We start from the raw sequence: 13,527 nt of genomic DNA on the forward strand, positions 1-13,527 counted from the left end.
ATAGGTTACGTTCTTGATGAATCAATGACACACTATCGGGATGATGAAGAAACAAAAGTAATTGGATTACCTAAAACATTTTGGTAGAAGGGTGCTAGACTGCTAGAGTCACATCAATTAATTATGTATGACATGTTTTAGTTAAATGTTGAATGGTGCTAGAGTCGGATCAATTAATTTGTTTATTAGGGGTTGACATCATAGTTATTATTGTCCCTTCAACCATATCCGAGGTTCCCTATCCAGTGTCGCTCTACTATTTTTTTACCTTAGCTCAATACCTTAGACCGAGTCATAGGCTCTGATATATACAATATTAATCTAATTAAATATTTGTGTCTATTCATTGATGAAAAATGTTGTACAATGGAACTTGTTTTTATACACTGCTAAGACACCTTAACCACCTATTTTCAAATTTAGAAAGAGAATTAAATCCTCAACTACCCTTGATTCTCTCTAACATTCCTCTTTCGTTAAAACATACTCTTATCTTCAATTGTATTTGACTTTTCTAAGATTTGATATTTTCCCGTGTAAAGCCTCTTTTTGTACACAAAAAGCTATGTCGCTAATGTCATTATTAGGTCTTTTCCAATATATATCTTAGTTCGTTAGCCTCTTTTGCGGATTTATCTCTATGGGTAGGGAACCCTCTCCCACAAATAAGTGAGGGTTCAATTCTTCTTTTAAGAAAAAATGTCTTATTTCCCTTTTTTAATTTTAAGTCTTATGTATAATATGTCTTCCATTAGTGTGCCTTTTCCAAACTCTCAATCTCATGATGATATAAAACTCATTTTTACCTAAGTCTTCTGCCAATAATCAACCTCTTCTATTTGTTGACATTTCTTCTAATTGGCTTAGCAAACTATTAATCTGATTTGATTATAACCTATACTTTTCCTTTACAATTTTTCAAAAAAATTACACATTAGTTTAATTATATATTCTAAACTCCTAATACATGACATAAACATCATCAAAATCAATTAATATAATATAACTTTCTAGTACAATCAATTATTCAATTCCATACTTAAGCTGCGCTATATATGGTTATCAAATATGCTTATCTATAAGATATAAAATACATTAACTTATAGTATAGTGTGCACTAAATAATCGAACAATTTGTGTTTGTATGCGGAGTTCATGACTAAATATGTTTAGGATTGCAATTGCCACGTATGCTGCAAGAATTAAATAATTAGGGTTTAAGTTTTATTTTTTTTATTTTTTATTTTTTTAAAAAAAGTAATTTCTTTCCGTCTAAACTGTTTGTCATGAAAGCGCCCAAATTGGAGTTTCTGCTGTCAACCTAGCCAATTTTGTTTGGGTTTGAAGTGATGAGGGAAAGTGACTCCACTCTAAATCTTGCCATGTTTTATTCTTGATTTATATAAATATAATTAATGTTACACCATGAGGACAATGATGACGACCACGACGATCATAACAATAACCTAACATACTACTGATTGCAATTTTTAAGAATATAATAGCATTAGATAAGGACGACAATAAAAATAAAAATAGTTAACTTGTTTCTAACTTATTTTTGGGAAGATTCATAGTCTTCCAATTTATAAATGTAGATTGTTTACTTCTTGAGCTAATCACTTTTGTCTAGTTACAACCTTATCAGTTAGCTATTAGCTAGCACGTACGTGTTTAACTCAATGGTTCAGTATGCAGTATTTGAGAGAAGAGACAAAGATTTGAATCTCAGCTCGGTGGTGACAGTATGGGGATTATGTCTAAAGTGGGCAGATCCCTTCCGTGTGCCAGCATTTGACTCTGTCTGCTAAGTTATTGAGTCACCGTGATTTATATCATCTCAAATGCTCTAGCTATTAGTAACTTCATTTATTATTACAATTATTTTTGTTTTCTTTTGTGTAATTTCCATCTGAATAATGTGTGATTTTTTAATTTTTTTATGGTTTTTGTTTTTTGTGGGAGTGTTATTTTCATGCTAACGTAGATTCTTTGTCCTTGTATACCAACACTGAGGATTACATTTCTATTGATCAACTCATTAGTATATTTATTAATTTTTAATTTAGTCATTTATTTGTACACACATACACCTCAATCTATTTTTTTTTTTAATAAAAAAAAAAAACCTACTTTGTTTATGTGGATCAACACAATCTAACTTTGAAAAATATTATAAAATTCTCCATATATTTTTGGTTAAAAAGTTTTTGAGTTGTAATTTTTTAAACTAATAATCTCCCATTTTCGTATCATGTTTATTATTTAATTCATTGGTCAAATAAACACTTTCTTCTTTACTTATTGTCTTTAGTATTTTCTTACAATTTCTAGATTTATTTATTTTTTTAACTAATAACAAATTTAATATTATAAAACATTTAATTGAAAATAATTTGAGTTAAACCTCGTAAACTAAATTCCACACATAAAATGAGATGGGATGAGCAATAGATTTTAAATTTATATACAAATTTTACTATGAATACTTATGTGCATTAAAAATAAAGCCCAAAATTTAGTAAATGGATCTATAAAATACAAAATTATTTGTAAATAAAGGTAGTGTCAACAATTATACTGTGGACCATGGTCCCCAAAGCTTTGTGGACCGCGGTCCAAACGACAGACACTATAATGTATCTAAACTGACACTGTCTCATATTATTTTTTATATTATCAAATGAAACTGCAATTATATTATCAAATGAAATTGCAATTGAATTGAAATGAAAATGTAGTTGTGTTGAAATAAAATTGCAGTGTATACAAAATGAAACTGAATAACAATTTCACATATTTGAGTGTATATTGTCCAGTGAAACTGTAGTTATATCAAACTGATACTGTAATTGTATTGAAATAAAACTACAGTGCATATTTGATTCTTGGACCATAATGCATTGTGGAATGCGGTCCACAGTATAATTTGCCGAGGTAGTGTGTAAACGGAAAGGTTATACTACTCTTACCTACAATGTTTTCATGCTAAAAACAAATGACTAAGAAAATTATAATAATCCAGAAATCCTACTTTTTGAAATCAAACTATTTTAGAATCTTTACAATCTTTTCTTTTGTGGGTTCTGTAATAGGTGTAATAGACTAATGAAATGTCCAATTTGGGTCCAGCCAAGAGAGCTTAAAAACATAAACTGAGTTTTACCCATTAGGCCCACAAAAGTGCCCATTCCACCAATCGTTATACCCTACACCACAGCATACATAGCACTGTGCGCCGCGCGCCTCCCAAAACGATGTCGTTTTGGGAGGCGCGGTAGGAAGTTGCTGGAATTATGTGTATTTGTTCACAAAGTTATGTGTATTTGTTCATACAGTTATGTGTATTGGTTCATACAGTTATGTACATTTTTTATACAATTATGTACATTCTTTTTATACAATTATGTACATCCGAATCAGAAAATTTGTGTGTATTATGTTAAGAGTTGATTGTATTATGTTAAAAGTTTATGTTTATTATGTATTATGTTAGATTATGTGTATTATCTTTTAAAAAGAGTATGTATATTTTGTTATATAATTATGTACATTCATGTATACAATTATGTGTATTCTAGTATAACATTATGTACATTCTTGAACAGCGGGATTTTTTTTTAAAGGAAAAACTACTGTCATTCACTAGGGCGGGAAATTTCAAAAAAAATAAAATAAAAAAATAAAACGACGTCGTTTTGCATCTGGGCGCATAGTGCAACGCGCGCCGTGGTGTAGGATATAAATTGCCCCATTCCACACTGATATATAAAAATTCATAGCTTAAGGGGTTCGAGTCAATGGGTAGACGATGATCCATGTAGGGATGACAATTTGCCTTATTTCATCGAGAACAGATATGAAAAAAACTTTCGGAGAACATGAATGAGGACGGAAAATATATGTAATTTCACGTCGGGGATATGAATACATCTCTCCGTCCCACCCATTTTCGAATAATTATTATAATAATTATTATAATTAAAAAATTTATATATATATATATATATATATATATATATATATATATATATATATATATATATATAACATAATTATTAGACATCCGTTCCACTAAAAATAGGGGTACAAACCTAATATTTAGTTTAGTACCAAAAGAATGTAGACTTCGAATGATGAATATTATGAGGTAAATTTAATAGAAGAAAAGAATAATTTTTTAACTCGTAACATACATGTGTTATTATCTTTTATATAAAATATTCATTAATTACTTGGGAATTAACTAATATTTGTATAAATATTGTTGTTACTGATACAAGTAACATTAACTCATGAACACATAAAATTGGATATGATATATGCTTCTGGAATCACTGCTGGAAATTTCGCATTTTCCAACGCGATATATTGGTCGGAAACGACGTTTTCGTCCAACATACCGACCAAATTGAACGTTCGGAAAAACGCTTGTCGGAAATTTCGTCCAACTCAACTTTTTGGTCAGAAATTCCGTCCAACGAACAAAATTTGGACGGAAATTCCGGCGAGTAACCCACCATTTTTAAAACGTGAAAATTTATGTCCAATCATGTGCGTTGGTCGGAAATTCCGTCCAACTACGTGCGTTGGTCAAAAATTCCGACCAATGTTGGACGCAAAACTCACATATTATATTTTGTAATTTTCCTTCCAACTGTTGGTAGGAAAATCATAAATCATGGAATGTTTTTATTATTTTTATATTACATTATTACCATAATTTTATTTATACCTGTTATAAATAAATTATATGTCATCAACAAATTAATGGACATTAAATTTCAAATTGAAAATATATTTAAACATCAAAATTCTTTACAACAAAAATTATGGTCATGTTCATAAATAAATAAAAGAAGTCATGAAAATATATACTACTTAATTGATACTACTTAAGTATGCACTAGTACCCGGTTACTCCTCTAAGTGAGGCAAGTAGTGTATATATAGGGTATCCCCTTCTTTATAATAATAAAAAAAAATACTACTTAAGTATGCTGCACCCAAATAAGTCTTCAAATCCGGCAATACTTCAACGGCTTTGATCAATGCATCATCCACAACCTTCTTCTTCAATGACTTTGATAAGTGTAGACCTTCACCAAAATTAGACCGTGATAAATTTCAAAATGCAAAAACCATACAGAAAACATAAACAACACTTGGAAAAACAAACTTAGAAGTCATTTCTCTCTTGCAACTGCAAATGATCCAGTAGCAACAAAATCATCATAAGCAACCTGAGATAAACATTTCATCAATTAAACTTAAAATGCACCACCATCCATCAAAAGAACCCATACATGTTAGGAATATTCATGTTCTGACCAAAACCAATCACCTTTCAAACTCATGGGTGTTTAAAGAACAAGAATGAGGTGATACCGAAAAGGCACAAGAACACTTTATAAATTGGTATCACTAACCAAAGCTGTATGTGGGAAATAGTCGAATAAATCTGTGAAAGTCTTCCAAACATTAGCATTGCCATATCTGTGAAATTTAACTGCAGTCAATCTAAAGAGGTTTACTAATAATAGAAAAGAGAGAAGAAAGTGGCATATACATACACTTGTACTAAGAACCATTAAATTTTCAAAAAAAAAAAAGTACTAAGAACCATTAAAGATCAATTGAGTTTATCCAACAGCTTATACCAAGCAACATAAAGCATTCTTGCAGCATTTTAGCAATGAACTAAAGCATGTATAAATTTGACATATCTTATTTACCTACCTTATTGGAATATATATGCTCTAATGTTTAGAGACCTAATTCTTATTTGTTATACTTAAATCAAACTAACAATAATAAAGACTACTTGATTAATCATGTCTGACAGAAGATACATACACCAATTTTATGTCATAATGAATACTTCTAATTGCCAATTTCTATGTCATATGACGCAGCAATTCAAGAACAGGAAGCTTACAGCGTTACATTTAATTGTTGGGTTGGGCTTCCCTCCTATGTGGTAAATAGCTCATGTTTGGACCAAGCCAATTTGTATCCACTATATTTTGTTGGACTTCCTCTCATATTGAGCCCTAATTATTATTATTATATTTATATAATATAATAATATTTAATTAGGAATTTTGGATGAATTAGGAATTATGTTTGATGAGGCGGCAGCAGGAAAGGAAACAAATTTCCTTTTATTCATTCTCTAATCTTCAACATATATATATATATATATATATATATATATATATATATATATATATATATATATATATATATATATATATATATATATATATTTATATTTGTTCTTGGGAGAGGATGCGGCATTGAGAGCAGTAAAAGAAAAAGAAGGTTTCTTTTGTTTCATTCCCTTTTTTTGTTTTCGGCAGAATAGGTGAAGCAAAGAAAGAAAGGGAATTTTTTTTGGTTTGTTCTCTGTCGGCAGCGAGAAGAGGAGATCATTGCTGTGGGTTTGCCATATTCTTGGGTGGTTTCTTCATCAAATATTATTGGAGGTCAGCTTGTTTGTTCCAGGCATCTCTTGGGTATTCTCGTACTATTTGTATTCTTTTCATCTTGCTTGTGGTGGTTGAATATTTTAAGTACGAGTTGGTATTCTGTTTAGGCCTGTGGAATATAATAGAAGTCTTTGGCCTATAATTATTGCATTTGATGATTTGTGGATGTTTGGCTCGTGTGGTAGCCTGAAACTTTGTACCCAAGATTTATTATAGTGGATTATTTGGTTGGTGGTGGTCCCGTGGTTTTTTCCCCGATTTGGGGTTTTCCACGTAAATCGTGTGTTCTTGTGTTTGATATTTATTTTTGGGCTATTGTGTATCATCTTGTGTTTGTGCTCCTGTCGTTCTGTGATTTTTATTGTCGCAGGAAGTGGGATTTTCCCAACAAAGTGGTATCAGAGCCCTGGTTGTTGATTGGGTACATTTGACATGGAGACAAATATGAGTAATATGATACGATTGAATGGTAGAAATTATCACATTTAGAAGGCCAAGATGAAGGATCTCCTGTTTGTGAAGAAATTACATCTACCTGTGTTTGCAACTGCAAAGCCAGAAAGCATGTCAGACGAAGAGTGGGACTTTGAGCACCAACAAGTTTGTGGTTATATTCGCCAATGGGTTGAAGATAATGTTATGAATCACATTATCAACGAGACACATGCCAGAAGCCTGTGGGATAAACTTGAGACCCTGTATGCTTCCAAGACAGGCAATAACAAATTGTTTTTGCTAAAACAATTGATGAATCTAAGATTCAGGGAAGGTACGTTGATCAATGATCATGTCAATGATTTTCAGGGTGTTCTTGATCAGTTGTCTAGCATGGGCATCAAATTTGAGGATGAGGTACTTGATCTCTGGTTGCTTAACACTCTACCTGATTCTTGGGAAACACTTCGGGTTTCTTTGACCAATTCTGCTCCCAACGGTGTTGTGACCATGGAGTATGTCAAGAGTGGTATCTTGAATGAAGAGTCAAGAAGAAGATCTCAAGACACCTCCACTTCTCAGTCAGATATTTTGGTTACAAATGATAGGGGGAGAAACAAACAAAGGGGTCAGAAGGGTAGAGATAAAAGCAGAAGTAAGTCAAGGTCATGGCACAAGGATGTTGAATGTTATCATTGTGGCAAGAAGGGTCACATCAAGAAAAATTGCTTCAAGTTGAAAAGGGAACAGAAGCAAGACAAGAAAGATGATCACACAGAGAACCAGGTTGCAACAGTTAGAGCAGATTTGCTTCTTGCTTGTGATGAGAACGCCGTCAACGTTGCATGTCATGAGACAACTTGGATTGTAGATTCAGGCGCATTTTACCATGTTACACCAAGGAAGGAATTCTTTACTTCATATACTCCAGGTGACTTTGGAGAGCTAAGAATGGGTGATGATGGTCAGGTGAAGGTGATTGGTACCGGTACAGTTTGTCTTGAGACCAGCAATGGCACAAAGCTGGAACTTAAAAATGTAAAGCATGCACCGGGTATCAGACTGAATCTCATTTCTACAGGAAAACTCGATGATGATGGTTTCTGTTGTTTCTTTGGTGATGGACATTGGAAAATCACTAAAGGTTCGCTGGTTATTGCACGAGGTAACAAGTCTTCTAACTTGTACTCTTTACAAAGCTCTATTTCTGGTGATTCAGTGAATGTGGCAGCAAAAGAATGTGCATCAGAATTGTGGCATAAACGACTTGGCCACATGAGTGTGAAGGGGATTGATTACCTTGCCAAGAAGAAGAAGCTTTCAGGAGTAAAGGAAGCTAGATTGGACAGATGTGTTCATTGCCTGGCAGGGAAACAGAAAAGAGTTTCTTTTATGAGCAATTCTCCTTCGAAGAAGCCGGAGCCACTTGAGTTGATACATTCTGATGTGTGTGGACCAATGAAGGTTAGATCACTTGGAGGTGCATCTTACTTTGTGACCTTCATTGATGATTATTCTAGGAAACTCTGGGTTTACACTTTGAAGCACAAAAGTGATGTGTTTGGTGTGTTTAAAGAGTTTCATGCCCTTGTTGAGAGACAGACAAGGAAGAAATTGAAGTGCATCCGTACTGACAATGGCGGTGAGTATCGTGGCCCATTTGATGAGTATTGCAGAATGCACGGAATTAGACATCAGAAAACTCCTCCTAAAACTCCTCAGTTAAATGGCTTAGCAGAGAGGATGAACCGGACAATTATGGAGAGAGTCAGATGTATGCTTGATGACGCAAAGTTGCCTAGTTCTTTTTGGGCAGAGGCAGTTTCCACAGCTGTTCATGTTATCAACTTATCTCCCGTTATTGCTTTGAATAATGAAGTTCCTGATAAGGTTTGGTGTGGAAAGGAAGTTTCTTATGATCACCTCAGAGTCTTCGGTTGTAAGGCATTTGTGCATGTCCCAAGAGATGAAAGATCTAAGTTGGACTCGAAGACTAGACATTGCATTTTCATTGGTTATGGTCTTGATGAATTTGGCTACAAGCTGTATGATCCAGTTGAGAAGAAGCTTGTGAGAAGCCGTGATGTAGTGTTCTTTGAAGATCAAACCATTGAAGGTGTTGACAAAGTGAGAAAGCCAGAATCTCAAGATAGCGGAAGTTTGGTTGACTGTGAGCCAGTTTCCAGCGAAGATACACATGATGTTGATGAGGTTCAAGAGAATGGCCAGACCGGTGATCTTGTACTAGACAATCAGGAGGATGATACAGCTGATGTGGATGGTCATGTTGATGATGTTGTGCACCAGGAACAAGAAGTTCCTTCGTAGGTTCCAGTTGATCCTCCTAGAAGGTCTAACAGGGAACGGAGACCATCTACTCGTTACTCTTCCAGTCAGTATGTGTTATTAACTGATGGGGGAGAACCTGAGTTCTATGAAGAAGCTATGGAGAGTGAGCAAAAGAGACAATGGCTTGAGGCTATGCAGGATGAGATGAATTCCCTATATGCAAATGATACATTTGAGTTGGTAAGGGCACCAAAGAACAGGAAAGCTTTGAAGAACAGGTGGGTCTACAGATTGAAACATGAAGAGGGCACTTCAGTTCCACGATTCAAAGCTCGACTGGTGGTGAAAGGTTTTAGCCAGAAGAAAGGTATTGATTTTGATGAAATTTTCTCTCCTGTTGTGAAATTTTCATCCATTAGAGTTGTGTTGGGAATAGCAGCTCGTTTGGATTTAGAAATTGAGCAGATGGATGTAAAGACAGCTTTTCTCCATGGTGATTTAGATGAGGAGATATATATGGAGCAACCTGAGGGATTCGAAGTCAAAGGGAAAGAGGATTATGTTTGCAGATTAAAGAAGAGTTTGTATGGATTGAAGCAAGCTCCGAGGCAGTGGTATAAAAAGTTTACTTCTGTTATGAGTAAGCATGGGTACAAGAAGACTTCTTCAGACCACTGTGTTTTTGTAAACAGATTATCTGATGATGACTTTGTTATATTGTTGCTTTATGTTGATGATATGTTGATTGTTGGTCGCAATGTTTCAAGAATTCAACAGTTGAAACAAGAGTTGAGTAAGTCCTTTTCTATGAAGGACATGGGACCAGCAAAGCAAATTCTTGGGATGAAGATCATTCGTGACAGGCAGAACAAGAAGTTGTGGTTATCTCAAGAGAAGTATATAGAGAAAGTACTTGAGAGATTTAGTATGGATAAAGCTAAGCCAGTGAATACACCTCTTGGTATGCATTTCAAGTTAAGTAAGAAGCAATGTGCCTCTAGTGAGAAAGAGAATGAAGAAATGCAAAGAGTTCCCTATTCTTCAGCTGTTGGTAGTTTGATGTATGCCATGGTATGTACTAGACCAGATATTGCTCATGCAGTGGGTGTTGTTAGCAGATTTCTCTCAAACCCAGGGAGAGAACATTGGGATGCTATGAAGTGGGTTCTTAGATATCTTCGGGGTACTTCAAACCTGAGTTTGTGTTTTGGTACAGATAAACCTATTCTTGCCGGATACACTGATTCAGATATGGCCGGAGACATTGACACCAGGAAATCTACTTCAGGTTATCTAATTACCTATGCAGGGGGAGCAGTTTCATGGCAATCAAGATTGCAAAAGTGTGTTGCTTTGTCTACCACTGAAGCTGAGTTCATAGCATCTGTTGAGGCCAGTAAAGAAATGCTATGGATGAAGAAGTTTGTTCAGGAACTCGGGTTTGTTCAAGACAGGTATGTGCTCTATTGTGATAGTCAAAGTGCAGTTCATCTTGCAAAGAACTCAACGTTCCATTACAGGTCAAAACATATTGACACGAGATATCATTGGATTAGAGATATCTTAGAGTGCAAGATGCTTGAACTTGAAAAGATTCATACCGATGATAATGGGTCTGACATGATGACTAAAGCATTGCCAAGAGGGAAGTTTGAGGATTGTTGCTCAATCGCCGGGATGGCGATATCTTCCACATAGTCGGGAGGGGGAGATTTGTTGGGTTGGGCTTCCCTCCTATGTGGTAAATAGCTCATGTTTGGACCAAGCCAATTTGTATCCACTATATTTTGTTGGACTTCCTCTCATATTGAGCCCTAATTATTATTATTATATTTATATAATATAATAATATTTAATTAGGAATTTTGGATGAATTAGGAATTATGTTTGATGAGGCGGCAGCAGGAAAGGAAACAAATTTCCTTTTATTCATTCTCTAATCTTCAACATATATATATATATATATATATATATATATATATATATATATATATTTATTTATTTATTTATTTATTTATATTTGTTCTTGGGAGAGGATGCGGCATTGAGAGCAGTAAAAGAAAAAGAAGGTTTCTTTTGTTTCATTCCCTTTTTTTGTTTTCGGCAGAATAGGTGAAGCAAAGAAAGAAAGGGAATTTTTTTTGGTTTGTTCTCTGTCGGCAGCGAGAAGAGGAGATCATTGCTGTGGGTTTGCCATATTCTTGGGTGGTTTCTTCATCAAATATTATTGGAGGCCAGCTTGTTTGTTCCAGGCATCTCTTGGGTATTCTCGTACTATTTGTATTCTTTTCATCTTGCTTGTGGTGGTTGAATATTTTAAGTACGAGTTGGTATTCTATTTAGGCCTGTGGAATATAATAGAAGTCTTTGGCCTATAATTATTGCATTTGATGATTTGTGGATGTTTGGCTCGTGTGGTAGCCTGAAACTTTGTACCCAAGATTTATTATAGTGGATTATTTGGTTGGTGGTGGTCCCGTGGTTTTTTCCCCGATTTGGGGTTTTCCACGTAAATCGTGTGTTCTTGTGTTTGATATTTATTTTTGGGCTATTGTGTATCATCTTGTGTCTGTGCTCCTGTCGTTCTGTGATTTTTATTGTCGCAGGAAGTGGGATTTTCCCAACATTAATAAAGAAGTTAATACATACTAAAGAAAGAAGGAAATTACCAGTTATTCTCTTGCTCATAGTAGCATTCGCAAACAGTTTTAGCTCCACTTCCAACAGCAAACCTATTTTCTGCAAGTAGAGAACATCAATAGAAAAGTGAAATTTTTTTGTTAATTCCAAGTAAAGAAGATATCATGCATCACAAGAAAGTTATAAATTATCATAAATAACAATATTATGAATTTATTCCAGTGATAAGTGGACCATGGAACAGAAGGAAGGATAATTAGAGCTTATTGGGTCCTTGGAAGGATGGAGTGTGTGGCATACACTATCTAGAGTATTAAATATATTGTCACAACACTCAAAAGTAGTAATTCACTCAGAGGAAGGATAGATGCCAACAGAATCACAGAAGAAGCAATCTTCAAGAAAAACAATAAGTAAAAACAGATTAATAAAATAAAGAGAGTAGAGGTTTCAAATTTTAAATTAAGAAGCAGTAGCACGTAGTAGAACAAAAAGGCATACAAAACACAATGATTACTTGATAAAATTACTAAAATTTCTGCATACCCTTGTATAAATTCATTAATCAGTGGCCACAACTCCTCATCCCTCAATTTATTTATCGTTATAGAGATCTTATCAACAACCTGAATTGCAATTTTAATTTTTGATGAAAGGCTCCTAACCAGATTTCTTGTCACATCAATTTTGTGTGCCTCAGCACCCTTTTCATCTAGCCACTTCAGTTTTTTACTTCTCCTCTCGTGGTGTACTCTCATTCTCTCCTCAGCCTGCAAAGTGTGAGTAAAGAAGACATCTCTATTACACAAGTCAAAGAGTGAGAAAAGATATACTGTTGATATGCACAATAGCAAAAGAGTGAAAGAGAAGATGAGAGTTTAAAATGCATCTGTATATAGCATTTTTAATTTTTAAAAGAAACGGTTTCATGACAAAACTGGCCAGGAACTTACTAGCAAGCTGCAAAGTTTCATTACAAAGCTCATCCCTTAGCTATTAGAAAATTAACGAAATAGTCAGACATTTTAAATATCAATTCAGATCAATTATTCCAATACCAAAAAGATAAATTAAAAGAGAGATGTGCCAACTTCCCACTGTAAGATGATCCAAGAATGATAGTTTACAAGAACACTTATAGTTTCTCCTAAATTTCCATGAATGTGCTCAGAGACATTAACATACACTCATACAACCAGGGAATCATGCAAATCAACAATGCAATAGAAAAGCTTACAACTCTGCAAAAATCCCAATTAGTACAAACAATAGAAATTTCAACTTGTAGATCTAACCTGAAGAAGCGATGTAGTACTAGGGTTTCGGGTGGTAGCACGTGAGGGTTACACTTTAACAACAATAGAAGATTAAAGTAGAAAGTATAAAATTAGAAGTACTTACCTTCGTTCACAGGGGAGACTAAATTTAGAGTCAGAAACTTCGTCGTCGGCAGGGGCGGAGACCGGGCAGTAGCTTCGTCTTCGGCAAGGTCGGAGGCGGAGACCGGGTAGTAGCTTCGTCGTCGGCAAGGTCGGAGGCGGAGACCGGAGAGGAGATGCGGAGTCTTCCGGTGTCGTCGGCAGCAGCTTTGCGGTTGGAACTCGGCATGGAGGAGCTGTCATCTTCGTCTCTCAAGGAAGAGCTATCGGCTGAGTTGGGAGAAGCAATAAAA

At 34.7% G+C, this 13,527-nt stretch overlaps 1 protein-coding gene across 2 annotated transcripts; it reads right to left on the bottom strand.

Moving 5' to 3' along the window:
- Positions 1–4,865: 4,865 nt before the first annotated feature.
- Positions 4,866–13,527, bottom strand: LOC109151114. 2 transcript variants are annotated; one of them, XM_019299030.1, is made up of 5 exons: positions 13,257–13,527; positions 12,809–12,815; positions 12,402–12,625; positions 11,885–11,954; positions 4,866–5,099 (listed from the first exon to the last, which is right to left on the bottom strand). In XM_019299030.1, the coding sequence occupies exons 1-4, from the start codon at positions 13,475–13,477 to the stop codon at positions 11,948–11,950; spliced, it is 459 nt and encodes a 152-aa protein (XP_019154575.1). In that variant the 5' UTR covers positions 13,478–13,527; the 3' UTR covers positions 4,866–5,099; positions 11,885–11,947. The 2 variants fall into 2 exon arrangements, with proteins under 2 accessions (XP_019154575.1, XP_019154573.1); XM_019299028.1 differs by having other exon boundaries at positions 4,866–5,496.

Source organism: Ipomoea nil, unplaced genomic scaffold, assembly GCF_001879475.1.
Source record: "Ipomoea nil cultivar Tokyo-kokei standard unplaced genomic scaffold, Asagao_1.1 scaffold2283, whole genome shotgun sequence".
NCBI lineage: Eukaryota > Viridiplantae > Streptophyta > Magnoliopsida > Solanales > Convolvulaceae > Ipomoea > Ipomoea nil.

Excerpts from the sequence above, each read along its gene's own strand:
- LOC109151114 (XM_019299030.1), bottom strand. The coding sequence starts at position 13,477 with ATGACAGCTCCTCCATGCCGAGTTCCAACCGCAAAGCTGCTGCCGACG.